Source organism: Ovis canadensis, chromosome 3 (assembly GCF_042477335.2).
Source record: "Ovis canadensis isolate MfBH-ARS-UI-01 breed Bighorn chromosome 3, ARS-UI_OviCan_v2, whole genome shotgun sequence".
In the NCBI taxonomy this organism is placed as follows: domain Eukaryota; kingdom Metazoa; phylum Chordata; class Mammalia; order Artiodactyla; family Bovidae; genus Ovis; species Ovis canadensis.
The window spans coordinates 197,837,362-197,854,715 of NC_091247.1; the positions used below are offsets into that span (position 1 = coordinate 197,837,362).

The 17,354-nt window shown below is 38.9% G+C and overlaps 1 protein-coding gene across 25 annotated transcripts in view; it reads left to right on the forward strand.

Moving 5' to 3' along the window:
* SOX5 (SRY-box transcription factor 5) overlaps nucleotides 1-17,354 on the forward strand; it is a 1,143,569-nt gene that overhangs the window by 1,083,832 nt on the left and 42,383 nt on the right. For all 25 annotated transcript variants that reach the window (XM_069581248.1, XM_069581229.1, XM_069581234.1 and 22 more), the window contains one exon: nucleotides 6,563-6,740. In XM_069581248.1, coding sequence (XP_069437349.1) covers nucleotides 6,563-6,740 — 178 coding nt within the window. The remainder of the gene's footprint in view (nucleotides 1-6,562; nucleotides 6,741-17,354) is intronic.

Here is a 17,354-nt window from a genome sequence, read left to right on the forward strand (position 1 = left end):
CAGAGTGCTATACATTTGTTAACTACCAAAGAAATGTTTGATTTTCAATAACTACTTTAGGTAAATATTTAAGGAAGTGAAATTTGGAGACAAGTGTGATATGATATGAATTACATCGTCAACTATATAATGAGAAGAGAAAGTAAATAAAGATGAAATTTTTATTCTGGAGATTATGTGCACATCCCCTTACTGGTGCATTTTGTGGTCCAGGCTCCCACATGTTGGTAGAGATCTATGTTGTGAAGGACAAGAGTGCAAATAGGAAGAAAGGAGTAGACCTCTTTAGGATACTGGTATCCCTGTTCTCTAGTTCTCTATTAAAATTCCTTAGCAAAAATATGACTCGGAGAAGGCAATGGCAACCCACTCCAGTACTCTTGCCTGGAAAATCCCATGGATGGAGGAGCCTGGGAGGCTGCAGTCCATGGGGTTGCGAAGTCGAACACGACTGAGCGACTTAACTTTCACTTTTCACTTTCATGCATTGGAGAAGGAAATGGCAACCCACTCCAGTGTTCTTGCCTGGAGAATCCCAGGGACGGGGGAGCCTGGTGGGCTGCTGTCTATGGGGTTGCACAGAGTCGGACACAACTGAAGCGACTTAGCAGCAGCAGCAAAAATATGAAGGAAGGCTCAGGAGCGTGGAGAGAGAAATAACCCTCCAGGATTCTGGAGAATGATTGTTCTTTGATAAATTGTTTGATTTCTGTAGCGAATTTGGTCTTTGCACATTACAGAATTATGAGTATTATGCAGTTGTAATATAGTAGCGTGTCTTTTTCTAGAACAGACTTTTTAAAAGCATTTTACAGTTTCATTTGTTCATTTATTTTGCCTGTGCTGAGTCTTCATTGCTGTGGGCTTTTCTGTAGTTGCAGCGAACAGAGGCTACTCTCTGCTTGCGGTGCACAGGCTTCTCTTTGTGGTGGCTTCTCTTGTTGCAGAGCATGCGCTCCAGGGCGTGTGGGCTTCTGTAGTTGCAGCATGCCAGCTCAGTAGTTGTACCTCATGGGCTCCAGAGAACAGGCACAATATCTCTAGTGCACAGGCTTAGCTCCTCCATGGCATATGGGATCTTCCTGGATCAGGGATTGAACCCTTGTCTCCTGTATTGGCAGGTGGGTTTTTTACCTCTAAGCCGTAAGAGAAGACTTAAGGTTTGAAAACCAAATGAATATATATTACCTTTATATAGTTATTTTACAGTATGTGTTAAGTTTCTAAGGAAATGGTTGCTGCATTAATGATCATAATTGATATTTCTTTGGTGCGTTTAAGGCAATATATTTGTGTTAAGCTCTTTTCTTTATCTAATTTATAATTTATAGGTATGGGAGATTTTCATTGGCTGGGATACAAATTCGTTAGAATCTCTGCAATATCTCTAGTAATGTAACCACAAGCTGATGTTAAGTGAAAGGTTTGCTTTCAGACAACTCATAAGAGCTGTAAGTGGGCCATTCCTGAACTATATGTTTTTTGGATTGTCCTTGTTTTGCATTTTATCCTAGACAACTAAGATTTAATAATTGCTTATTCAGGGAATTTATAGTCATGAATAGGTTCCTAAAACTTGTATTTGGATGTACAAAACAGTATTCTCTTGCACGTTATTGTATGAATTGTTATATTTTCTGCCATATTATACATGAACACTTGGTATTTTTCACAAAGAATAGACTAATGTAACAAGTCTTTAGTATTATTGAGGGAAAGTTTTGGTGCTATATGGTGTAGTGAACAGAGAAGCATTTAAAAAATCACCAAAACAAGTTAACAACTTGTGCTTCAACTTTTAAACTATATATATAAAGCCCCAAATGTGTGTGTTAGTTCATTTTATTGCATGTATACTGAACTTTATGTGGTTTATTATGTGATAGAATTATATGGTTTAGGGCTGAATTCCAGAAATTATATTTCATCAGCATCTCTTTAAGTTTAAATTCGTCATGTAAATGAAAAGGGTATTGTATGTTGAGTCCAAAAACCTGGGTTTCATTAGACCTTTCTGAGCCTTCGTTTCCTTTCTGAAGTTATTAATCACTTCACAGTATTAAAGATTAAATAAATGATTTGAAATATTTATAGTGAATTGCATAACTATGTAGAATATTACCTTTAGTTAGTTAAAACGTGCTTACCTTAGCTACACATTTAAAAGCTTAAATGCTTGCCTTATAATTTCATGTACAAGTTTAGAGCTATTCAACAGCAATATAGCTAATACTTCTTCTTAACTATTACTTTGTGTATAAATGATAAAAGTATGAAATATGCTATCTCCAAAACTTTCAACTGGCAACCACATTCAACAGTTGGACAAGTATTAATAATTAAAAGGAACTTGCTTTCCTCAGTGCCTGATGGTTTACTTTCATATAAATGCCATCTTTTCCAATACTTTCCTAACCTTCAAAATAACTAACATTATTTCATACGTAAACTAATTATTTATAATATGAACATGTTTTATTTGTTAAGAATAGTGGTTAATCATGCTATGTTTTCATGTTTCTCCTAAATGATAAGATATCACAAATGAAAAACAACATAGAAAAACCTTACTTTTTGCGTTTATGGTGCATATTTGTAATTATTTGAATGCACATCGTAAATAGTCCACCTCCATTTTATAGTTGTGGTTTTACAATTTTCATCTAGTCAAATAAAAAAGAATTAATAGAAAATGGAAAACTACTGTAATTTTTGTATTCTTCATGAATAATGGGCGTTTGGTATAATAGCTCAGTAGTAAATTATTTAAAAAACCAAATTGGGAAATAATATCATACAGTGAGTCAAAAGTTATGTATATAGTTACCAGTATAAGGATCAGGCTTGTGGATTCTTATATACCACTAGCCTGGTCATACAATTAAGGAGAAGGAGAGGCAATTTTGAATGATATATCTATCAGCTTTGCAGCCGTCAACCTCTGTTATGTCCTTGGGGCTTAGCACTCTTTGGCTTTCAGACATCTGAGCTGCCTTGAATGCAGGAGAATATTAAGATTCCAGCAGGCTTCTTGATGTCATCAGTGCTTTTGGTAGTTTTTTAGTATGAGCTTATAATACATAGTGCTTAAAGCTAAGCATATGACATTTCACCCCATCAGCACCCATGTCTGCATCATCTTCATGAACACCCCTTCGCCCCAGTACACACACTCAGACTTGATTTCCCCTGTGCTCATAGATCTCTGTTGCCCCTCTGAGGATATGTTCCTTTCTTTCTGCACAATCAAGTGAAACAGCCACCTCTAATTTCTCCAAGTATCCCCTCAAGGGCTTCCCTTGTGGCTCAGCTGGTAAAGAATCTGCCTGCAATGCAGAAGACCTGGGTTTGATCCCTGGGTTGGGAAGATCCCCTGGAGAAGGGAAACGCTACCCACTGCAGTATTCTGGCCTGGAGAATTCTATGGACTGTATAATTCATGGGGTCGCAAAGAGTTGGACACAGCTGAGTGACTTTCACTTTCACTTTCATCCCCTCAAAACTTTTGCAAGAGCTGTGGGGTGATGTGGTCAAAAGAGTTTTCAGGCTACCATGAAAAAACCCAGTAGTTTCATGCAGACACTAGCAAGCAGGTACAACTTTTATAACGGGAAAAGTGCCTTCTGTATTTACAATTGCATAATTGAAGCCACATCTCTTTATGTCTCCTGCCTTGACCGGTGGGTTCTTTACAATGGGTGCCACCTGGAAAGCCCCAGTAAATAGTTGATAAAACTCTGGTATGACAGGACTTTTAGGTTGAATAACAGAGAGAAAATCTGAATTCTAATCCATAGTGACCCATGGAACCTCAGCATCATTTAGTTTGTTATGCATATGCATGTTTTCATTTCATATTGTTAGCTTACAATATGTTCTGATAACACTTTAAAGATTTGAGATACCATTATGTATTTTTAATGTTACCCCCTTATATTGAGGAAGGTTTTTGGAGACTTTTGAAGCCTCATAAATAAAATTTTTAAATAATCTCCCTTTAACTATGTAAGGTTCAGTTCAGTTCAGTCACTCAGTCGTGTCCAACTCTTTGTGACCCCATCAATCGCAGCACGCCAGGTCTCCCTGTCCATCACCAACTCCCGGAGTTCGCCCAAACTCACGTCCATCGAGTCAGTGATGCCATCCAGCCATCTCATCCTCTGTCGTCCCCTTCTCCTCCTGCCCCCAATCCTTCCCAGCATCAGAGGCTTTTTCCAATGAGTCAATTCTTCGCATGAGGTGGCCAAAGTATTGGGAGTTTCAGCTTCAACATCAGTCCTTCCAATGAACACCCAGGACCGATCTCCTTTAGGATGGACTGGTTAGGTCTCCTTGCAGTCCAAGGGACTCTCAAGAGTCTTCTCCAACACCTCAGTTCAAAAGCATCAATTCTTCGGCTCAGCTTTCTTCACAGTCCAGCTCTTACATCCATACATGACCACTGGAAAAACCATAGCCTTGACTAGACAGACCTTTGTTGGCAAAGTAATATCTCTGCTTTTCAATATACTATCTAGGTTGGTCATAACTTTCCTTCCAAGGAGCAAGCGTCTTTTAATTTCATGGCTGCAATCACCATCTGCAGTGATTTTGGAGCCCCAAAAAATAAAGTCGGACACTGTTTCTACTGTTTCCCCATCTATTTCCCATGAAGTGATGGGACCAGATGCCATGATCTTCGTTTTCTGAATGTTGAGCATTAAGCCAAACTTTTTCACTCTCAAATGGTTGTGTGCATCAGAATCACTTGGGAAAGCTTCTTAAAACATAGGTTGCTGGCACCTATCTCCAGAGTTTCTAGAATAGAGAATCTGCCTTTCTAGCAAGTTCCCAGGTGATGCTGATGGTACTAGTTTAGAGATCACATTTTGAGAAGTTCTCATCCACAATGGAGTATAGGGAAAAAAGGCACAGTATTCTGGGGATCTGCCATCATGTATAAGGATTATGACTGACTCACTCACTAAATGTTGAAAGATCTGGGAATGATTTTTGCTCTGTAGTTTTTAAAATATTTTGCTCAAAATTATGTATTGAACCAGTCGTGGAACTATTATACTTCCTTCCAAGATTCTATGAATTCATATAAATATGGTATCATGGTCAATAATTTTTTATGCATCTATCATGATCCTAGATTGCCACTTGAATTATCTCATGGATTTTCAAATAACTGTTATTTTCTCTGAAAAAGAAAATAGAATTGAAAAAAAAGTTCAAGTATGATTTTCCCTAGCCTGTTCATGAGTTTCTTAAGTGAAGCTAACCATGGAATCGAATAACAGTAAATTACTTTTAAAATATAAACTTGAAATATCGTATCATGCCATTTTTGTAAAGTGATTTATTTCAATGTTTTGGGTAAATATATACATATCAAATTTTGTACACATTAATTAGTATGTTTCCATGTCACCAGATCACACCATTTGATTCTAAATTGTTCTACTTTCAACAAGTTAACCTATTACTAGTAGATATTTTATGTTCTTGACTTATGGAGATGAAACTAAGTGGCAACCAAATTTTTGTTTTACAATAATACATAGGTAAAATTGGAGATTATATAAATAGTAAAATACAGATGACACCATATTGCAATTTTAGAGCACAAAAAAGGAATAACTTTCTTAGTTTGCAATGAAAGAATAGTAGTATAATGTTAAGGTAATCTGATTCTTTTATATTGTGATAGACAGTTTAGTGATAATTATACCCATAAATTTTATATTTGAACTTACAAAAAAGCTGATGTAGAAAGGTATAAAATAGAATACTTAATAGAATAGAATGTAAACTATGTACACTTGACCTATTCAAGCAGAGAACAACTGGAAGTCACCATACATGCTGAGCTGGCCACATGCTGATCTTCATACCACCATGTAATACACTGTAAGGAAAATCTGGATTTTTAAAAATGTAATGCTAAATGCTTAGAACAGTATTGCATATAAATAAATAATATATGTTAACATAATGCTAATTATGTGTATTTTCATTTTTAGATCAAACCCTAAAGTGTTTCTGTGAAACCTAGGAGAAAAGATTCTTTTTTAGGAAAGAAAGTTTTCTTCTTTTTTTGTGTGTAATTTGGAGAACAGTTCTAATCAGAGGTACACACCATTTAACTCCTCCATCATGGAGGTTCTAGGTATACTGTCTAAGCACCAGGATCCAAATATGGTTGGGACTCAACACCTGTTCTTTGCAGGTTGAAAAAAAATCTACATTATAGTTTTATGCAAATTATGCACTGTCTCTCAATAAAAGTGAATAGTACAAATAATATCTTTGTTAATGTTTTTTACAGGTGGCATCAGTTACATGCTCTGGATAGTGGAGTGCATGTGAACTTTCTCTCATATAAAAGGTTTTTCATAATATGTAGTTGAAAGTGCCATTGCTGACACCTAACCAAACACTGTCATGTTCAAGCCAAATGTTAAGATCACGGGCTGGAAGTATTTGATGGGAAATGACAGGCATTATACCTATGTTTTTCTAGACATTTTTAATCAGACTTTCCTTATCACAGCTCATGTTCTAATGATCATTGCAGGATGAAGTGGCACAGCCACTGAACCTATCAGCTAAACCCAAGACCTCTGATGGCAAATCACCCACATCACCCACCTCTCCCCATATGCCAGCTCTGAGAATAAACAGTGGGGCAGGCCCCCTCAAAGCCTCTGTCCCAGCATCATTAGCTAGTCCTTCAGCCAGAGTTAGCACAATAGGTAAGTTCTGTTTCTTTTGTTCTTGTTGATTTTCTGTTTATGACAATTGAATGAAAGCATCTTTTAATGGCAGATCACGCATAGTCTCTATATGACTTTAGTTCCAGAGGAGAATTTCAATATGACGAACTCCACAGGTCTGTTTTAAACATGAAATTGAAGTGTATAACTAAATTCCAAGTGCTAATGCCCCCCTGAAAATCTAATTGAATTGGTTATGTTTGTTGATATGACTGATATTAAGTTTATGAAAAAGAGGCCAAACTGGCGAATCACAGAGAGCCTTGGTTCCAGATTGTTGTTGTTAGGTGACTTGCCTTTTGAGTCACTGAAATTTATTTCCATTTGTGTGATGTGTATGAAGTATACATGATGATGAAGTACATTCTGCCTGAATCATAGTCAGCCATCAGGATGTCAAGTTTTTCTTTTTGTTGTTGTTTTTTTTCAGTTCCATATTTCTTGAGATTTACTTCACTACACCAAAATATTATAAAAAGTTGGTCACTTCATTTCTTCACTATTGTCATTTCAGCAAACAAACACTGGAAAATGCTTCTATAAGCTTTTTAAAATTCCAGTAGTCTTTATTTTAGTAACACATAAATTAGACTGTAAATACTTATTTCAACCCACATTTATTAACATTTATTATTTGCCTGCAGCTATGTGGAGTCTATCACAGATCAGCCCTCAAGGAGCCAGGGTCCAGTTAAGGTGGGGGGAATTATCTGTCTTATAGTTTAAATCAACTGTTGCAAGTGCTGTTCTAGCACCCAGATAACAATCCTATAATCAAAAAGATGAAACTATTAAATTCTATTTGGGAAGGATTAAGAATAGACTAATTTAAATGGAGCCTTAAAAAAGATGTATCCCTAGGTATTTTATGCTGTAAGATAGAGCCAAGAGTAAAATATCATATTTTTGAGAAATACACTGATTTGACTGGAATATAGAATGAGTGTGTAGTGGAAATTGATCAGAGTTAAAACTGAAAGGGGCAGATGGAGTCTGATGGGATGCTACCCTAAGAAGTTTTTTACTTTTTCTTCAGACAGCAATTTGATCAGAATTTTAAGAGTATTGGCAGCAAAGATTAGAATCAGGGAAGTCACTATTTTAGTGGAGGACAAGAGTAAGTTACGCAAGCTAGAAATAAGCAATGATAAAGCAAAGGACAGAATAAGTTGAAGAGATATCATTAAAGACTAATTGATGTAACCTACCCACGGCTGCAGTCCATGGGGTCGCTGAGAGTCAGACATGACTGAGTGACTTCACTTTCACTTTTCACTTTCATGCATTGGAGAAGGAAATGGCAACCCACTCCAGCGTTCTTGCCTGGAGAATCCCAGGGACAGGGGAGCCTGGTGGGCTGCCATCGATGGGGTCGCACAGAGTCGGACACGACTGAAGCGACTTAGCAGCAGCAGCAGTGGCAGCATCCACAGTGAAATGGATCTGGTGAGGTTCAAGTTAGAGACAAGGAAGTCGGGGGTTTTGAATTTACAATATAGAAAGGATATTGCTTCCCCACCCCCTGAACTGTGAAAGAGAGGACCAGAGCGGATGTAGGTTGGGGCAAGACAAAAATACGTGTTGAATTTGAAACTTCAGGCATCACTTTAGATAGAGAAGTTCAGGAGGATGTTGTTAATTAGTAAATCTGGTATGTGAAAGGGGTGCTAGAATTTTAGACATGGAAATTATTCCTTAATGAGGTTCTGGAAGCCATCAGAGCAAATAAGTTCACCAAAGAGTGTGTATAGTAAGAAAGGATGTGGGGTAAAAAGTCAGAGGTATTATATGCTGTGTATAGTTATTTCTTGTTGTTTAGTCACTACGTTGTGTGTGACTCTTTTGTGACCCCCATGAACTGTAGCCATGCAGGCTTGTCTGTCCATGGGATTTTCCAGGCAAGCATATTAGAGTGGGTTACCATTATCTTCTCAGGGTATCTTCCCTACCCAGGGATCAAACTCACATCCCATGCTTGGCAGGCAAATTCTATGCCACTGAGCCACGTGGGAAGCCCATAATTATCTCTTACTGTGTAACAAACCAACTTAAATTTCACCAGCTTAAAAACAACCAACATTCATTAGCTTCTAAGGGTCAGGATAGGGAAGCAGCTTAGCCGCTAGTTCTACCTTAGGGTCTTTCTTATGGCTCCAGTCAAGATGCAAGCCAGGGACCTGGACTTTCTTGGGGATATAGGATCCTCTTCCAAGATGACTTACTCATATGGCCGTTGGCTGGAGACCTCAGTACTTTGCCATGTGGATGTTTCTATAGAGCTGTTCATAGGATGACAACTAACTTTCCCCAGAGTGAGTGATCCAGGAAGGAGAGCAACGAGAATGCCACAGTGCCTTTTATGATCTAGTCTCCAAAGTCACTCAGTCTGTTCTCCTTTATTCTTTTCATTATAACAGAATCACTAAGTTCAGCCCAGCTCAGAGAAAGGGGAATTAGGCCCCAACTCTAATCAATATCAAAGTCTATCTTTGGGCATATTTCGAAAGTGCCACACTTTTTTTGTGTTTTTGGCTTCCTTCATAGCTCAGTCAGTAAAGAATCTGCCTATAAGGCAGGAGACCTGGGTTTGATCCCCGGGTCAGGAAGATCCTCTGGAAAAGGAAACAGCAACCCACTCCAGTATTCTTGCCGGGAGAATCCCATGAACAGAGGAGCCTGGCAGGCTACAGTCCACAGGGTTGCAAGAGTTGGACATACTTAGCAACTAAACTACCACCACACTTTTTTCTAAGAGGGAAACTGATAAAGAACAAGTGAGCATATTAGAATAAAGATGATGAGAAAGCAGTGACCTGCTTGTCTAGGACAAATTAAAATTTGAAAACGGAAGGGGTTATTTGATGGTGTCACATTCTGTAGAAGAATTAAAGAACATGAAGAAGAAAAGCCTTCGGATTTACCTGGAACTCATGGACAGGTAGACTGTAACAGACAGGCTTTGTAGAATGGTTTAGGAGACTTCCAGTTACAAAGATTCGAAGCACATGAAGACAGAAAGTGCAATGGCTACATGAATCAGTCTTTTTGTAAGCTTGGTGTTGAGAGGTGATTATATTTTGAGAAGACTAAGTAGAGACAGGTTTTAGAATAGGAAATTATCTGTGTGTATATATAAACGAAGATGAATTTGAGACATTTTTAGATATGAAAGACTCCATGGGTGATGACAGATGAAGAAGAAATGAGACAGCATTAGCTTTGGAGAGAAGAAATGCCCCTTTTTTCTCGAAGACTGAGGAAATGAGGGGAGAAAAAGGGTAAAGTTACAAAGAAATTGTGAGATGGACAGAAAGAAAGCTGAAGGAGCACATTTCCAGTGCTTCCATCTCCACAACGTTCGCTTCCAGATTATTTGCCAAGAGCAAGTCAGTCAGGGCCAGTGGGGCGGCCGTAGAAGAGAAACAAAGAAAATGGAGGTTTTCAGAATTTGAAAATGGTTTGGGGCACATGTGTTCTTTTTATCATTATGCACCATTCTGTTATGATCTCTCAGTTACTCTGCTCAACATCCAAACTAGACACCAAGATAAGATTTGCTTTCATGTCCAAAGCATGTAAAAGGAAAAATATTTTATTTGGCAAAAAGGATTCACTTCCATAATAGACATGAAAGCTCATAAATATGACACTGTTGGTGTATGAGATACTTTTGTAATAGCCCCAGAACTGGAATCTTTAAGGGAATAACTGATATATTTGCATTTTTTGTCATGTGAGGAGTTTTTATTTCAGCATTCTGAGGATTAAGTATGACAAAATATTTTAGAAAGGCAAGAATGTATTTAATGACATTTATCATCTGACTTTTTCCACTACTGAAACTTCTCCTATTTTCTTTCCCTGAGAAGGCCCTTCACCACAAACACATCCCTCATATTTTCTGAGGATTTGATGCCACTACAATTTACTTTTCTCTTTTCAACAAATGCAGATGTTGAAAGCTGAAACTGTAATGAGTAATAATGTAGTGGGATAAAAGCTGTGAGCATTAATGGTGTTGTAAAGGTCACCCCTGAAAGAAAAATTAATGTGTTATGCCCTTAATAAGCCAGGGAAAACTGTGGATCGAAAGATAACTTAAGTTATCATTAATGACATGGGTCTCTTTGCTATATATCTATTAGCTACAAATAAAGAGTGTGAGTTTTTGAGGTTGGTGAGCAATATTACACTGCATTCTATAAGAATACTTTTGTATGATATGCAAATGATAGGCAGCACCATTGAAAGCTCCTTAAAAAGCATGAATATTTCAGAAGAATAATGGATAATTTTAGAATCTTTTGACCAGATGTTATCTTTCCTTCACTGCCCTTTCCAACCTTTCCTGTGTATATGTATAACTTCCAACTTTTATCAAAGCATTTTAGTCTGTTTTCTCACTGTTTATTTTAAAATTATACACCTTTAACTAGGGCTTCCCTGGTGTCTCAGTGCCCGTGCAGGAGATGTGAGTTCGATCCCTGGGTCAGGAAGATCCTCCAGGGGAAGGGAATGGCAACCCTCTCCCATATTCTTGCCTGGAGAATCCCATAGACAGAGGAGCCTTGGGGGGCTGTATTCCATGGGGTCGCAAGAGTCAGACACAACAGAGCGACTAAACAACAGCAACAAATATCCCTGTCATCTAGTCAGAAATTGTTATTTTCCAGGTAAGGAACCGCAGCTGAAAGAGGCTAAGCGTTAACCCAGGGATTCTGAGTAAGTCCCTGTCACAGTGAGGACAGTCCTGTGATTCTGTAGTTCTTACCACTATTGGAATTGTAAGGAAACAAATGCACATGACCACCTAGTCACTTACTCAAACCTCACAGCCAGTGGAGGTTGAGGCCTTACAGTCATGGTCTCTGGGTTGCATGCCGTCTTTTTTAGTTGTTACCTGTTGGCAGCCTCTCTGCCTCAGATGTTCTTCTCAGTCTTCTATTTATCCTTTCCTTCATTCATCCCATAAATGGGTATTGAATATTGTCTCTATGCCATACATTTTGCTAAGTATGGAGGATAAGCAGATGAAAGTCTCAAACTAAGGATTTAGATATCTAGAGTCTTTGTTCCATCATGTCTTCAGAGGATATTGGAACATATTATTCTTGCCCTTCATTCCTCAGAGGCATTGACGAATGAAATGTAAAACTTTGCTGACCAAATGTAGGAGACGCACATTGATTCAGTAAAATGAAGGGCAATATTTTCAAGTCCAGTAATGTGATATTTATCTCTACAACTTGCTAATTTAAAATATAATGATGTGAATAAGCATCTTACCTGTAAATTTCATTAGGTTACATTTTTAATGAGAAAAAGCTTCTGGGAAGGTAGGTTATTGAACAAGAACACTGTAATCATTTCTTAGAAAGCCACTAGATTATCAGGAAGTTAAGGATATTATTCAGCATCTAACAATTAATATTTGCATAGCACTTTACAGTTTAATTTCACATTTATTATCTAATTCTCACAAATTTTAATAGATGAAGAAATGGCTTCTGGGTACCAAAAATTTGATGTTGATAAGTGACCTCAGAAAACAGAAAAAGCTTAATATTTTTTGAGTATTACTTGAAACACATGTTCCCTTACTTTTACTACAGCCAGTAAGTTCTACATAAAATAATTAAATGCAGTAAATAAGAATTTGTATTACCCTGATAGTACACTTTAAAGCCATGAATTTTAAGAAACCTGTGTCATGTGGTTTGGGCTCCCATTTATATGATGAAGCAGATCATCAATGAACTTGGAATTACAAAGGAAGATACTTTCAACTTAGAAATATGCATTTATTCCTTCAGCAAACTCTACGATGGGCCAAAGGAATAAAAGCCTGAAAGGAAAAAAAAAATTGCCCTCAAATAACTCAGATTCGCATGAAAGACAAACTTAGGAAAACAAGAGACAACGTGACAGTAAAAGCATCTCCAGGCTTTTGCAGGAGCCTGGAGATGAGAAGTGCTAAGGGTGCCAAGGAGCCTGTCTGGGGTATGTCAGGAAAATTCTTAAGAAGGCTTGACATTTGAGTAAATTCCCAAACACACCAGAAAGCGCCTATTTCAGTTTAAGAGGAAAGCTCGGGAGACAGAGGAGGGGGTGAAGAGGAAGGCTTGTCCTTGGAACAGGAAATAGTTCCGTGCAGCTTAAGCACAGAGCTCTTGAGAAACCAGCAGGAAATGACGTGGGAAGGATAAGCAGGGTTGATATCATAAGACTATTAGGCCATTTTAAAGTGTTTGGAATTTATCCCAGAATGATGCTTTGGGGGGAACATTAAAAGAGTTTCTTGTTCCAGGATATTTGGAATATGATACTGTTGTTATCTCTGGAAGATTCACAGTCACGTTAATGTATTCAAGAGTTGGGGAATACATGCCACAGAGAAACCTTTTGAACTTTAATTTAGTATTTCCCTTACTCTTTTGAACATGGAATTATTTTTTCACAGAATATTCAGATCATCGACTTAAGAAGTGCTCCTTTAAGCTCTGGGGTAGGAAAGTGAAAGTGAAAGTTGCTCAGTCGTGTCTGATTCTTTGCAACCCCATGGGCTGTAGCCCACTGGACTCCTCTATCTATGGGGATTCCCCAGGCCAGGATACTGGAGTGGGTAGCCTTTCCCTTCTCCAGCATATCTTCCCAACCCAGGGATCGAACCCAGGTCTCCCACACTGCCAGCGGATGCTCTACCATCTGAATCACCAGGGAAGCCCAAGCATACTAGAGTGGGTAGCCTGTCCCTTCTCCAGCGGATCTTTCCGACCCAGGAATTGAACTGGGGTCTCCTGCATTGCAGGCAGATTCTTTTAACAGCTGAGCTACCAGGAAAGCAAGAGTTGCGTTTTTAATTGGGTAAAGTGAAGTGATTCAAATTTCCTTTTTTGGAAGATATTGGACTGCTTCAGCTGGAAACAGAGTACGAGAGAGATTCAAGGGGTGTATGCTTAAAGAGGGAAAACAGTTAAGAGGTGAAAACATTAGCCCAAGTGAGATAGGAGGTGGCTTCAGCAAAAGCAGGAGAAAAAGCACATTTGAGAGCTAAGGAGGAGGCATAACCCCAGACACTGGTTGTCTTGTTTTGTACATATGAACTGAAGAAGTTATCTTAGTTGGCTCCCAAGTGACTGGATGCGCAGCTGGAAAGGGACATGGAATGTAGGAAAAACAGAGTGAGGTGGTGGGAAGATGATGAATTCCATGCTAGACATGCTGCATGGAACAGTCCAGTAGAGAAGCTTGGTAGACAGACCTGTGTGGCTGGAAATCAGGAAGGGTGTGAGACTGGCAGTAGATACTTCACAGTCTTTGGGATCATCCCTTGAGTCTTAGGAGCTTCCTTAAGACTAGTTCCCATATATTGGTTTGGAAGGCTGTCACAAAAAATTACCATAAACTGGGTCTCACTATTTGGAAGCTAGAAAGAAATCCAGAGTCAGGGAATCAGCAGGCTTAGTTCCTCTGGAGGCGCTGAGAGAGAATCTATTCCACACCTTTCCCAGCTCTAGGGCTCCAAAGCCACTGCAGGTGGTGACTGCAGCCATGGAATTAAAAGATGCTTGCTCCTTGGAAGAAAAACTGTGACAAACCTAGACAACATATTAAAAGCAGAGACATTAATTTGCCAACAAAAGGTCTATCTAGTCAAAGTTATGTATTGTTCAGTAGTCATGTATGGATGTAAGAGTTGGACCATGAAGAACGCTGAGCACCAAAGAATTTGATGCTTTTGAACTTGTGTTGGAGAAGACTCTTGAGAGTCCCTTGGACTGCAAGGAGATCCAGCCAGTCAATCCTAAAGGAAATCAGTCCTGAATATTCACTGGAAGGACTGACGCTGAAGCTCCAATTCTTTGGCCACATGATGTGAAGAGTTGATTCATTGGAAAAGACCCTGATACTGGGAAAGATTGAAGGCAGGGGGAGAAGGGGTCAACAGACGACAAGATGGTTAGATGGCATCACTGACTCAATGGACATGAGTTTGAGCAAACTCTGGGAGATGGTGAAGGACAGGGAAGCCTGGCATGCTGCAGTCCATGGGGTCACAAAGAGTCAAACACCACTGAGCAACTGAACAACAACCCAGCTCCTAGAGGCTTCAGCAGTCCTTGGTGTTCCTTGACTAATAGATACATAGTTCCAGTGTCTGCCTCCATGCTCCTGTAACCTCCTTCCCTGAATCTGTATGTCAAATCTGTCCCTCCTTTCTCTTAGAAGAACACAAATCATTGAATTTAAGGCCCATCATAAATCCAGTGTGATCTCACTTCAAGATCCTTAATTTACACATCTGCCGAGACTCAGTTTCCAGATAAGGATGCCATTTACCCATACCGGGGGTTAGAACACAGCCTGTCTTTTTGAGACACAATTCAACCCGTTGCAAGTAGTTTGCTGTTTTTCCTTCTGCCTTTTAACAGGCTCTTCCCTTGTGGAACAGCCATTCATTCACTCTTTCTGTTTAGATTTTATCCCCTCTAGATTGGACTTCCCAGTTAGTCCCTTCTTTTGGCCCCTTAAAATATATAATATATGTGTATACATTCAGTCATGTCCAACTCTTTGCAACCCCGTGGACTGTAGCCCACCAGGATCCTCTGTCCATGGAATTCTCCAGGCAAGAATACTGGAGTGGGTAGCCATTTCCTTCTCCAGGGGATCTTCCTAATGCAGGGATTGAACCCAGGTCTCCTGTATTGCAGGAGGATTCTTTACCACTGAGCCACCAGGGAAGCCCAAAAAATATATAATAGGGACCTTTTTAATTTTGAGAATTTTGTTGGTTATGGTTAAGAAGGAACTCCAAGGTATGAAAAATCAAACTGTTGTAAGTGTAAGACAGTCACAGACTCTCACACCTTTCTTACATTAATGATTCCTAATCTGCATTTCCCAAATGTCATTTGAGGTGCTAACTGGAAGCCATATCGGTCTTTGCCCTCCCATTTTCCTCATAAGACGCTTACCAAACCTCTCCTAAACACTTACCCTTCCTTCTGATCCTGTCTTCAGATGCACCTATTGCTCAAGTATATAATGAAGGCAGAATAAAATGTATCAAGTTTTCATTCAGGGTCTTTTGAACTCTAATGGGTGACTCCCATTTCACTGAACCTTGGTACCAACAACAAAGGATATCCCCTCACAGATTTTATCATAGTGGTCAAAGCTGTGCAACAGGACTGCTAAGGATGAGCATATAGTGAACAATGAAAGAGGAAAAAAATATAAACGTTTTTCTACTGCCTCCTCAAGTGTACTAAATGTTATCTACTCCTTCACGTTTTATTTCATTTGATTCTTCCATTAGCCTTATGTTCATTTTACAGTTGAGAGAAATGGAAACTCAGTGAAATTAAGTGTTATAATTTGGCAAATACCGCACTTCCTAAGAAGTAGAAGCCTGGATCCATGTGAATCCAATGCCCAAGTTTTACCTGTTTCACTGTGCCATTCTGTAACTAAACTGACAGTTACTGAATAACTTTCATGGACCATTTATTTATGCTAATAGACCATATTAACTCATTTAATCTTCACAAAGCCATATTATCTAGTGAGGTTATTACATTTAACCAGTGAGGCCATTGAGATTTTAGAAAGGTAAAACAATGTGTACACTTTGTATGTAGCAAATAAGTAATAAGGTTCAGTTTTATCCAACTCCAAAGCACAAATTATTTTCTGGTGATTGAAATCCTGGACCAAATTTAAGGAGCAGATGAAGAAAGATCTCAGGCAAGGATATGAGGATGGAGTAATTGAGATGAGGATCCAGTGCTGGGATGAGAAACAGGGAAGGAAAGAGTTTCAGTAACAAGGGGATTGCCAGTGCTCTTTCTGCCATGAGTGGAAGGTGTCCCTTGGGTCTGGCATCTGAAAGAGCAAGGGCAGTGGAAACAAGACTATAGTGAGATTGTGAAGGGAGGTAGGAATGAGAGACTGTGCTATGAATCTTGAGAAATTTGGTTTGGAGGGAAAAGAAACATGATTGGAAAGAGAGGGCAACACAAAGTTGAAAGAATTTATTTGCTTGTTTCAGGAGGAGAGGCTTAGGTACTTGCAAGTGGAGGTGGTAGCAATAGTAGAGAAGTCCAAGTGGATGATGGAAATGTGAAAGAGAGTAACCAGTAGAGAGGCTTAGAAATCTAGAGTGTGAGTTTAGGGGATTTGCCTTGATTTTTCATTGAAACAGAAGGAGGCAATGGGTATAATTGGTGATAGATTTGAAGCTGGCCTGGGATAGGAGTCTGGGTGGGGCATGAAGGTGAGAGTTCAGCCTTATTGGTCTTCGAGAGTTAGAGATGAGGTCTTTTACTGAGAGAAGAAACCAGCAAGACTGGGAAGTCGGTGACTGTGATGAGAACAAAAGATAAAGAATCAGCAAACAATCCTATTATGATTCAGCTCTGTAATATATAAACAGCTTTTTGGTTTAACACAGGAGATACACGTTAGAATTTCATGTAGCATTTTAACTAAAGCTCAAGTCTCTGAAAGCAAGAATATTTCTTTAAAAGTGAACACCTGTATCTACCTGCACAGCCACACACACCTCACACTGGAAATAGCCGTTGCAGA